The sequence below is a fragment of the Malaclemys terrapin genome, chromosome 6 (genome assembly GCF_027887155.1).
Source record: "Malaclemys terrapin pileata isolate rMalTer1 chromosome 6, rMalTer1.hap1, whole genome shotgun sequence".
NCBI classification, from domain to species: Eukaryota; Metazoa; Chordata; order Testudines; family Emydidae; genus Malaclemys; species Malaclemys terrapin.
Window position 1 is genome coordinate 109087928 of NC_071510.1, and position 12716 is coordinate 109100643.

Genomic DNA, 12716 nt, shown 5'->3' on the forward strand with positions numbered 1-12716 from the left:
GTGCGTGGAAACTTTTTAAAGACACCATAATAGAGGCTCAACTTCAATGTATACCCCAAATTAAAAAATATAGTAAGAGAACCAAAAAAGAGTCACTGTGGCTAAACAACAAAGTAAAAAAAGCAGTGAGAGGCAAAAAGGCATCCTTTAAAAAGTGGAAGTTAAATCCTAGTGAGGAAAATAGAAAGGAGCATAAACACTGGCAAATGAAGTGTAAAAATACAATTAGGATGGCCAAAAAAGAATTTGAAGAACAGTTAGCCAAAGACTCAAAAAGTTATAGCAAATTTGTTTTTAAGTACATCAGAAGCAGGAAGCCTGCTAAACAACCAGTGGGGCCACTGGACAATTGAGATGCTAAAGGAACACTCAACAAAGAAAAGCCCATTGAGGAGAAACCAAATGAATTCTTTGCATCAATCTTCATGGCTGAGGATATGAGGGAGATTCCCAAACCTGAGCCAGTCTTTTTAGGTGACAGATCTGAGGAACTGTCCCATATTGAGGTATCATTAGAGGAGGTTTTGGAACAAATTGATAAATTTTACAGCAATAAGTCACCAGGACCAGATGGTATTCATCCAAGTGTTCTGAAGGAACTCAAAAGTGAAATTGTAGAACTACTAACAGTAGTCTGTAACCTATCATTTAAATCAGCTTCAGTGCCAGATGACTGGAGGATAGCTAATGTTATGCCAATTTTTAAAAAGGGCTCCAGAAGTGATCCCCGCAATTAGAGGCCTGTAAGCCTCACTTCAGTACCTGGCAAACTGGTTGAAACTATAATAAAGAACAATATTGTCAGACATATAGATGAATATAATTTGTAGAGGAAGACTCAACATGGTTTTAGTAAAGGGAAATCATGCCTTACCAATCTACTAGAATTCTTTGAGGGGGTCAACAAGCGTGTGTACCAAGGGAAAACAGTGGATATAGTGTACTTAGATTTTCAGAAAGCTTTTGACAAGGTCCCTCACCAAAGGCTCTTATGCAAACTAAGCTGTCACAGGATAAGAGGGAAGGTGCTCTCATGGATTGGTAACTGGTTAAAAGATAGGAAACAAAGGGTAGGTATAAATGGTCAGTTTTCAGAATGGAGAGAAATAAATAGTGGTGTTCCTCAAGGGTCTGTTCTGGGACCAGTCCTATTCAACATATTCATAAATGATACGGAAAAAGGATTAAACAGTGAGGTGGCAAAATTTGCAGATGATACAAAATTACTAAAGATAGGTAAGACCCAGGCAGACTGTGAAGAGCTACAAAAGGATCTCTCAAAACTGGGTGACTGAGCAACAAAATAAATGCAAAGTAATGCACATTGGAAAGCATAATCCAAAGTATACATATAACATGATGGGATCTAAATTAGCTGTTACCACTCAAAAAGAGATCTTGAAGTCACTGTGGATAGTTTTTTGAAAACATTCACTCAATATGCAGCGGCAGTCAAAAAAGCAAACAGAATGCTGGGAATAATTAAGAAAGGGATAGATAATAGGACAGAAAATATCATGTTGCCTCTATATAAATCCATGGTACGCCCACATCTTGAATACCATATGCAATTCTGATAACCCCATCTCAAAAAAGATATATTAGAATTGGAAAAGGTTCAGAAAAGGGCAACAAAAATGATTTGTTTTTTGTTTGCTTCCATATGAGGAGAGATTAATAAGACTGGGACTTTTCAGCTTGGAAAAGAGACAGCTAAGGGGAGAAATGATTGAGGTCTATAAAATCATGACTGGTGTAGAGAAAGTAGAGAAGGAAGTGTTGTTTACTACTTCTCATAACACCAAAGGGTCACCAAATGAAATTAATAGGCAGCAGGTTTAAAACAAATAAAAGGAAGTATTTCTTCACACAATGCACAGTCAACCTGTGGAACTCCTTGCCAGATAATGTTGTGAAGGTCAAGACCATAACAGGGTTAAAAAAAAAACTAGATAAATTCATGGAGGATAGGTCCGGCAATGGCTATTAGCCAGGATGGGCAGGGATGGTGTCCATCGCCTCTGTTTGCCAGAAGCTGGGAATGAGCGGGAGGGGATGGATCATTTGATGATTACCTTTTCTGTTCATTCCCTCTGGGGCACCTGGCACTGGCCATTGTCGGAAGACAGGATACTGGGCTAGATGGACCTTTCATCTGACCCAGTAGGGCCATTTTTATGTTCTTATGTTCTTATGATGTGATTTGGAACTGAAGAAAGTGTTTTCCCAAACTAATAATGGGCCCAATCCACAAAGTTCATACCTGGATTTGTATCTGGAGCCCCAAACTTTTCCGATGCTTTGGGATGCATGGATTCAAGATTTCAGTTCAAGCCCATCTCTAGTACTAACACTTGTAAAGAAAATCCCTCACACTGCACCCAACCCTAAGAATGAACACTTTTATTTTACTTGGCCAAGCTTAGTATTTGTATATTAGTACATTATTTCTATAATGATTTGAACTGGGGTTTACAGTAATTGCATACATTGGGGAAGACTGTTTATACAGCAACTGAAATGTGCAGAGCAAGAGCTGAACTGACACTGATGGAGGAACAGAATGTTCAGAATCATAAGGGATGACCTCATAAAAGTTGAGAAGCTCTGCATGACCTCAGCTGCCCTGCACAACCTTAATTGATTTCAGAATCCAGAATGATATTAGCCTTTGCTCTTAGGGACTATAGTAGTTTTCTATGCCCATTTTTTTAAAAAGAAGATACTAATTTTGGGTGTCCAATTTGAAACACCATCTTTAGGCCTAATTTTCAGAAGTACTGAGCACCGACATCTCCATCTGAAGTCAGTAGGAGCTGCAGGTACTCAGCATCTCTTAAATCAGGGCCAGAATGTCTCATATTGAACACCCTGACAACTAATTAGTTCAATCAATCTTATAATTTGAACTGCTAAAATTGAGCTAAAGGTAAATAATAATCCCTCATTCTCACATAGTGTTTTCCATCAGTAGATCTACAAGCATTTTACAAAGGTCAGTATCATTATTCTCATTTTACAGATGGGGAAAATGAGGCACAGAGAGGTGAAGTGACTTGTCCAAGGTCACACAGCAGACCAGTGGCAGAGCTAGGAATAGAATGCAAGTCCCATTCAGTGCTCTGTCCACTAGGCCACACTGCCTTCACTGTTGAACTATGACTGCATTGCTATTAAGTGAGGTTTTCAATTGAGCTAAATTAGAAAAACTCTCCTATGAAGAGAGATTGAAAAGATCGGAAATGTTTACCATAGAGAGGACATGGCAAAAGTATACAAAATAATGAATGGTATAATAGGTAAGGTAGATTAGGAGCTTCTGTTTTCCCCGTCTCATAACAGAAACAAGGGGACATTCGAGGAAACAGAGAAAATGCAGATCCAAACTGCTACAAAGAAACACTTTATTATATAACACATAATTAGATTGTGGACCTTGTTGCCACAGGATGTCAGTGAGGCCAAGAATTTAGCAAGGGTCAAAGAAGGATTGAACATTTACATGTATAACAAGAATATCCAGTAATAATGGTTAATGTTAACAAAAAAAAGTACTGGAAATCTCATGTTTCAGATTTTAAACCAATCTCTAGCTATTAGGGATTTAGATAAAATGTGTGTGTGTGTGTGTGTGTGTGTGTGTGTGTGTGTGTGTGTGTGTGTGTGTGTGATGGAGTGGGGGAGAGGGGAGCAGATTACCCCACATTTACCTGCTGTTGGTTTTCTTGCATCTTCCTTTGAAGCATCTGGTGCTGGCCACTGTCAGAGACAGACAGGACCGGCGCTTCCATTTAGGCAACCTAGGCGGTTGCCTAGGACACCAGGATTGGGGGGGGCAGCAATTCAGCGGTGGTGGGTCCTTCCGCACTCCTTCACTCGCTCCAGGACCCGCCGCCGAAGTGCCCCAAAACCGGGAGCGCGGAAGGACATCCCCCCCGCCGCAGAATAGCCGACGACGACCAGGAGCGAGGAAGGACCCCTGCCTAGGGCGCCAAAAACCCTGGCGCCACTCCTGAAGACAGGGCACTGGACTAACTGGATCATGGATCTGAGCCAGTCTGTCAATTTCCATGTTTCTGTGCTCTCTTACAAATGGGCAGGGTTAAAAAAAATAAATGGGAAGTAAGTTAGTGTGCAGTGAGGTTACTCCATGCCACACGGGAAGTACACAGGGTAATGACCCAACACAGGTCATCAGCAGGACCTTCCATACTAAAGCACAGAGCTCTACCACTAAAAGAGTAACTCTTTTAGTTAGCAGTTATTATTCTTTATGTGATCTAGTCACTAGCTGGGGACACAACCCAGACTTTACAAACATGTTACATTTTGAAGGAGCAGGCCATTGGTGCATTCTTATGCTCAAATTGTAGTCATAGACTATCAGGGTTGGAAGGGACCTCAAGAGATCATCTAGTCCAACCCCTTGCTCAAAGCAAGACCCAGACAGATTTTTGCCCCAGATTCCTAAATGGCCCCCTCAAGGATTGAACTCACAACCCCAGGTTTAGCATACAATGCTCAAACCACTGAGCTATCCCTTCTGATCATTTGAATGTCCTGCACACATTATTCAAGCATGAGAATAATCACAACTCTTGGTTGTTTCATACATTTCCTTTACTTTCCCTTTATATGTATATATTGAAAAAACAAATAAGGAATTTGATGCCAAGAGCTATGTTGACCCAAAGAGATGGTTGCAAACCAAAATGCACAAGTTCTGCAGGCACATAAAAGGGAAAATATGGCCTCCTAGTGATTAAAATATCAGTTAAGAAGTGCATATGTATGGATTTAAAGGAGTTCAGCATTAAATCGTAAATACTATTTTTATGATTTATAATATTTTTCAGAGCCCATTACACATCAAATTCAGTTCTGCCTCAGGTCCCAGGTACCACAGTGACTTCTTGAGCTTGATTCCATTTGAGGCATAGAAGATTCCAAACTGATGCATATTCCAGGGAGGAAGAACTTTCCTAAACTAATTTCTTAGCCCTGGTCTACACTGGGGGGATCGATCTAAGTTACGCAACTTCAGCTACGTGAATAACGTAGCTGAAGTCGACGTACTTAGATCGACTTACCATGGTGTCTTCACCTCATGAGTCGACTACTGCCATTCCTCCGTCAACTCTGCGTGCGCCTCTCACAGCGCTGGAGTACAGGAGTCGATGGGAGAGCGCTCGGGGGTCGATTTATCGTGTCTAGACTAGACGCAATAAATCGATCCCTGCTGGATCGATTGCTGCCCACCGATCCTGCAGGTAGTGTAGACATACCCTTAGACTGCTCTCTGCTTGACACTGCCCCTTTAAAATGTCCTCTTCTGCACTCCACATCAGTTGCAAGTGAGCTTACCACATATCTTGCTCGGTGGTGGTGCTTATTCTTCAGAGACAGATTGCTGAGACTATTCAGCTCTGTGCAGCAAGGGGGCGCCTATGAAATTAAAGGCTGTATAGGCAGTTGTGTTTTTTAATGTTTGCTACTTTTACTGTGGCTTGTTTACTGCGGTTTATTCCTGCTTCAGGAGTCCAATGTTAGTCTGCACTGTCCCTGCGGAACTCAAACTCAGTATTGTAGAAACACCTAATTGCTAAGACACTTCTACGTGTGCTTATACATAAGGGAGGGTTCCGAGATGACATCAGAAAGAATTAACTGAGATTCCATGTTTATCCAAATGTTTAACTGTCTCTCTCTCTGATGACAGTGTAAATTGGTTCTTCTGACTGCCATAAATTCCTGCTTTGACCATAATATTATATACTATCACAGACCACTCAGATATATGCCATAAAAAGCAATTCTCTTTGTCTTTAGCTGCCAGTTCTTTGTTCTAGTGAATAGGACAGATAGCGCCTTTGTGCTATAAAAGCTAACCTTCTGTCTTACTTTAATCTTAGTGAGGAGGTGAAATACCTCTAGGATTCATTGTTTTATCATTATAAAATAGGTCATGATCCTCTCTAATGTGGCTGCACTGTGAGGAAAGGGAATAATACACAACTTGTGTAAGAGCCACCCAGAAAAGCAGTCCCTGGGCTTGTGGGAGCACACAAGCAAATATTTTGTAAGCAATAGGGCCAAATCTTGCAGCCTTTGCTGACCACAGTAGTCATTAGTCACACAAGTAGTTTCTTTGGGATATTCAGTGGTGATATGTAGCATGGTGCAAGTCAGACTCTCTTATACTTGGTTAGATTCCCTGAGACATACCTACAACCACTTATCAATATGTAAGGGAGTCCAAGTTAGTGTAACTTAACATCTTTTGCAGGCCGCTTGGAGTGTAGGTTCAAGCAGTATGAGGCTATTTTAACTTTCACATTCTTACACCCTCCTGTTAGTTACTTGCCTGCTGCATTCCTTTCTTCTGGCCCCTTAGCAGGCATATTACATCAGTTTAGATTCCCTTACATTCAGAGGATCAAAGTTAGACTCAGTGGGACAAGTTCTGAGGTGATGTGAGGGAGGTGTAAATTACACCTTTGTAAGTGGGTGTGAAACTAAATAAGTGTAAGCACGAGGAGGGCTTGGTGAAACATACATGTTGTAGGGTATGAATTACATAAGTGAGGCACTTAATAGACTTCTTTAGACTCTCCTTTGTAGCTGGCCATTGATTTTAATAGGACTACCTGCATGAGTAAAAATACTTGCATGAGTAAGAGTTGCAGGATTATGCCCATAGTGATTCTGAATATCTTCAAGTTTTTATAACATGCATGCTATTCGTTAAAATGTTCTAAAAATGACTGAAAAGAAAAAATATAATTGGAGATGTACTGTATTTCTGGTTTAGATTGGGACTATACACTTTTCTTACTCAGCTGAGCAAAGTTGAGAAGAATGTTGATATATTGCCCTAATCGAATGAAGAACACATTTTTTGTTTCCTTTTATTAAAGAACACCCACTAGAAAGCTTTGCAATCATACACCACCAAATCATGCAGTTTTCTCTATGTTCTGCTTGGAACTGCATTTCTTTTGATGAATGGCAGATATATAAACTTTCATCAAATCTCTCTCACACACACACACTTACCCTCATACACCTAGTGTTAATTGTTAATTTGCTCTACTGTTGTCAGTAAAACAAGGTAATTGGGGTTTATATATGAAGCTGTTCTGCCTGTGAGGATCCAATGACTAGAAAAACACAGAATCTTCTGAAACCATTCCCTATCCCCTTTTTGGTAAGTGCTATGCAAAGTGACTCTGGCGTCATTCACTGCCCACCCCATTATGTTAATCTTTCTGGCTTTACATATCTCCTCCCAAAGACCAGCCTCTGCTAAGAACTCTACACTTAGCTGTCAGAGACAGTAACACAAGAGCGTACTCAGTAAATGCTTGCTTTACTTCATCTACAACATTTTGTGCCATGGAGCAATGTTCTTTGAATCTAGTGTAACTGCTTTAACAAGATGTTACTTTGAGTTTCTGCATTAGAAGCTCATCTCAACAGAAGAATGCAAAGCAGGAATTGTTAGTGTTTGGGAAGCTATTTGGAAAACATAGTTTCTATGCAGGATTTTAAACTACTGAAATTAGGCTTGGGTTTGGGGTTTTTTTATCTTCAAAAGAAGAGCTAGTAAGACTAAACCACAAGTCCAATAAACTGAAGCTGAAACTGTATTTTTTTTTAACTGTAAGAACCATAAGTATGAGACACCAAGAAGTTCCTGCTAGTGAAGCAAATGTATTATATACAAGGATAGGACCTTCATGCACAGGTAACAATATTACAGTCAGCTCTGTGCATCACATGAAGGACAAACCTTGCCTCACCAAAAGAAGAGGATGTCCCAGTGATACTTGGACCGAGAACCAAGCTACTAGTACTCATGTGCAAAAACAAACCATCAGCAATCAGTTCCACAGCTTGGGTAACAGCGAATTAAACCGCAGCGATGAATGCTACACAGGTATGACCTAATGTTTTGTATACTTGTGCTCCCACAGTAAATATATTTTTGGTGAATGGGATAGTTGTAGGCATAAAGACCAAACTCTGTTCCCTGTTATACGCATGCTGTCCCAGTAATATTAATGGGGTTGCAAAGGTGTAAATGAAGACCGAATTTGGTCTGAAATGCTTTTCATCCTAAACTCTTAAAATTATGATTCTACCAATGTAACCCTGCAAGGATCTGTGGTTTGTGCTTCCCGCTGAGTTAAAAAAGACTGCATGTTGAAGTGTTGCATTTTGAAATCCCAGAGGGGTCCCAGGTCTAGATTTTGCTATAAATTTAAATTCCAGTCCCTCTTTGTTCCTAAGGATGTTGAGTTCTGTGTCATTGAAACCTTTGCAGCTTTCAGAAAGGCCTGGCCTAGCACAGCTCGTGGAAGTGGCACTCGCTGCCATGGCTGTACTAAATGCTATGTCCTATGCTGAGCACTTTGGCAACGAGAGCGGGGCTGACTAATTTAGGCTCACCAAAGAGCCCCATAATTACACATGTGGACCGAAAAGAAAAAAAAAATTACGGCTTTTTGGAGGAGCAGGAAGAGGAACTATTTGAAAGTGATTTATCTGAAATTATTAACAGCAGCTCAAAAGGAGGAAGGACACTATCAAGAAAAAGTTTCTGGGTTATTGACCGATTTAAAAAAACCTGTGTGTGATAGTACAAACTATTGCTAAACCAAGAGCTGGTCTAGTGCACTGAGAACAGTGCTAGGAGTAAGGCACTTCTGAAGTCTAATCCTGGTTCTGCCACTGATTTAGTTTATAGTTCTGGGCAAATTACTTAGGCCCCAATCCAGCAAAACATTTAAGCAGATGCTTAATGTTAACTACAAGTAGTCCCATTTATTCACATGCTTAAAATTAAGTATGTACTTACTTGCTTTCCTGGATCAAAACATTACCTTCTCTATGTCTGTTTCTCCACACGTAAAATGAGGAAACTAATACTTAACTAGGATGCTGTAATGTTGAATATTTGTATTATGCTTTACAAATATTAAATGTATGCTAATTATTATGACCCTTCCTAAGATGACTACTGAATGGGCTGGAGTGTTAGGTTATATATAATAATAGTGAGCATGGGGATGTCAGAGAGTCTTGAGTGTTTATTAAGCAATTCTTTGTTCTTGGCACAGTCTCACTGGTTTAGTGGCACAGTTACTGCTGGCATAGCAGCTCTGCTTAAATTACATTATTGTGATGTGACTTCCAAAAATACTTACAACACGCACTTGTTTGAAAGGAGGCCTAACGTTTTTTCACAAACTGTAGTCTTTGAGGTTTTAAAAAGTCTTTGTTAAGCCCTATCCAATGCCCACATTGTGCTTGGAACTGTACTGGCCACTGCTGTGTACATAATGTATCCATATGCTGTGTTTGTAAACATCACAGGGAGCAGGCTTATAGCCAAGTTATTATGACCAGTGTGAACAAGGATATTTTTAGAAAAAATCCTTCATAGCTCCATGCTATAAAAGCACGCTATTGGCGTGGGATAATAAATAGCACCGTTTGGGTAACTCCCACTCCCCACAGAACAAACAGAGGGTGCTTGAGCCCTATAGCAACAGAAGTTGTGGCTAGTACAGTATTAATGCAAGGGGGTGAACATGACCTAACAAGTAATGGCCCAATCCTGCAAAGTCTTGGTCACATGATTGGCAGTAGTGGGATTATTCATGTGAGTATGAGCTATTTGTGTGATGAAGGATTTGCAGGCTCGGGCCCTAAAAACATAGGAAAGATATTATAAAAGAGCGATTCTAAAAAGCATTATTTGGCCCTAGTTAGCTGGACGTGCTCTGTCCTTTTCTTTTTCCTAAATACAACAGAAATGGAATCTAAGTTTCCCGAGCAGGCTTGAATCATTGTTGCTCTGAGTGGGGCTGTGTAACTCCCTATCTCATTCCCATCACAACTTTCCCCACAAGTTGTATCTATATCATGCTATTTGAAACGGAGGTTGACAATGTATATTTATTTGCCTTTTATATAGTGTCTTTCATCAGTGTCTTTCATTCCTGGTATACAGGAATCTCTTCCGTGAAACGTAGGGTACGTCTACACTGCAATAAAACACCCACCCACGGTTGCCTCTGTCAACTGATTCTGACTTGTGGGCTTGGGCTGAGGAGCTATAAATTGCAGTATAGACATTCAGGCTCAGGCTGAAGCCTGGGCTCTGGGCCTCTCCCCCCCTCACAGAGTCCCAGAGGTCAGGCACCAGCCTGAGCCTGAACGTCTGCACCGGAATTTTACAGGAATTGTACAGCCTTGTAGCCCGAGCGAGCCTGAGTCAGCCGACACGGGCCAGCTGTGGGTGTTTAATTGCAGTGTGGACTAGTGTAGATTGGACTAGAGCTGGTTGAAGCCTGAAATTTGTGTTCTGCTGAAAATTCCAACACTTCAAAATTTTCTATCATCCCAATCTGAAACAAAAAGACAAAATTTTTCACAAAACAGAAATTCTGAAAAAAAGTTTCAATAAGGTTGAAGTGCTTCGTTTTGATTATCATTTTTACTTAAAAGTCAAATGATACAATTGAAACAAAGCACTTTGACCTTATGAAAACAAAGTGCTTTGACTTTGTTGAAACAAAACGTTTGTTTGCACGGAAAATAAATTCCTGACAAATATTTAGATTTTGTCAAATCAGCATTTTTAATGGAAAACTGTTCTGTTGGAAAATTTTTGACCAGATCTACTGTGGACATCTCATTAAGACATCATTTAAAAATTGTGCACCACCAACAAAACTACCAAAAACACTTCCTGTTGCGCCTTTCAATGTCCTTGGATATCTGCTTTCCAAGCACTTGACAGACCCACTTCTGCTTAGCTTGTGAAGTCTGACAGGACCACAGTTTGATGATGTGGTATGGATGGAAGATGGTCACTTCTAGGACTGCAGAGTCGAATTTACCTCCATGCTACTCCTCTAACCTGTTTTATATTTCAGGGTTTTGCTTTTTTGTGGGTGATAAAAGGAATACAGTAGATGTCGAGTATTTGAATTTTAATAAAGCATTTCTTTGTGTCACAAAATCTTAATAGAAAAATATATTTAAATTAGCTGGGAGAGAGCTGCTATCATATGGATTTAAATCTGGCTGTGTATAAAGTTGTAGGGGGACTATTTTAATTTTCCTGGGATGTGATCCTGTAGGATCACATCACTTCACTTCTGAGGACTCTCACCTCCTTTTAAATTGAAGTCAATAGAGTCAAGGATATTAAGGCCAAGATTTTTAAACCTCGGAGTCTAAATTTAGGCTCGCAGGTCCATACTTAGGTCTCTAAATAACTGGTCTGATTTTCATAAGTTCTGAGCAACCAACAGTGACTTCATTGGGAGTTCCTGGATGCTCAGAACTTAAAAATCAGGCTTGTTATTCAGGAACATACATAGAAATTTAGGAGCCTAACTGTAGGCTACTATTTTTTGAAAGTCTTTGTCTAAAAGTCTTGCAGGAGGTTCTCTGCATTTTACAGATTTAAACTACTGTTTTTCCTGTATCTCTAATTTCGTCCAGTGTAATGTTCCTCACTTGAGTTTTGGCAATGAAAACTAGGATTATGCGCTTCAAAGAGATCAGGAAGGGACCTGAGAGCTTGGCTGAAATCCTTGCTGCACACCCACTTGCCTGAGAGCTAACTATGATTTTATATTGTGATGTTTAATCAGATCTATAAAATGTAAACCACACTTCACCGGCATGTTTTGGCAAGTCCTGTTTTTAGCCATAAGGCTTCACTGATTTTTGGCTGCCATCTATCTATAGGAATGTAGACAATTGTTTCTTTGTATCCAAAAGTAATGTGCTAAGAAGCAGTTTTAGAAATGAAACAAAATAAATTTATATAGAAAAGCATCACATTGGTTTTGCACTAACGTGTGGTTTTTGGTCTGCTTCTGCAATTTATGCTTCTGAAGGGAGTTACGTTTTTTCTGATCATAGACAATAGTGAACTATGTTTTTATGTGGAATTTACAGAAGGATGGAAATATCAGTACACAACTTAACTCTGATGTGTGCTCTTCTGAGACAAATTTAGAGCCAAATCCTCAGCTAGTGTACAGTTAATGTAGTTCCTCTGACTTCACTGAAACTATTCTGATTTATAATAGATCAGAATTTGTCCTATATTTTAGACCATATTTGTTTTATTCTGTTCTTAGCGTTAATAGTTTTGAATATCCTGCATGACAATAATATTGTAATGCTTTTTAAATGTGATCAATTACTCTAAACCTTACAAATTTTAATGAATGGTAGGGCAAACCTATCTGTCTGTCTAGGTATGTCTCCTGTGAGTGTCCATCATTGTAATATCCAAGTACCTTTGAAGAGGTAATAACCAAAATCACAATAAGTGAGGAATATAATTTTCCTCTCTTCTTCTCCCAAGACATTCACAAGATAGCTAAATAGTATATCACTTGAAATAATATGTCTGCAGAATATTAGCAATAAAACTTTGCAAAACATGCCACATATACTCTAATTTTATTTCTTGAATGTTGTTTCCTAGGAGCTAGAAAACTTAAAATCCCAAACCTGATTTACAGTAGCTGTACTTTTCATTCTGGTTTACGGTATTTCATCTAAGTGTTTGTGTTTTGGCTGCTTGTTTATGAGGGTTAGCAATCAAATTATTATCAATAAGTTTTGAAGTTTAGTAACGTTTAGTTAAGGTGAATATAGTCACGTCTCCTGAATATTGACAC

At 39.5% G+C, this 12716-nt stretch overlaps 1 protein-coding gene and 1 long non-coding RNA gene across 3 annotated transcripts in view; one reads left to right on the forward strand and one right to left on the reverse strand.

The window, feature by feature from the left end:
- The window catches only part of LOC128839670 (uncharacterized), a 46323-nt gene extending 37368 nt beyond the window's left edge, over positions 1 to 8955 (reverse strand). The window contains exon 1 of the long non-coding RNA XR_008445500.1: positions 8861 to 8955. This is a non-coding gene — a long non-coding RNA (uncharacterized LOC128839670). The remainder of the gene's footprint in view (positions 1 to 8860) is intronic.
- RANBP3L (RAN binding protein 3 like) overlaps positions 7333 to 12716 on the forward strand; it is a 50650-nt gene continuing 45266 nt past the window's right edge. For both annotated transcript variants that reach the window (XR_008445499.1, XM_054032867.1), the window contains exon 1: positions 7333 to 7939. Coding sequence is in view for 1 of the 2 variants with exons in the window: in XM_054032867.1 (XP_053888842.1) it covers positions 7678 to 7939 (262 nt within the window). In the remaining variant the exon portion in view is untranslated. The remainder of the gene's footprint in view (positions 7940 to 12716) is intronic.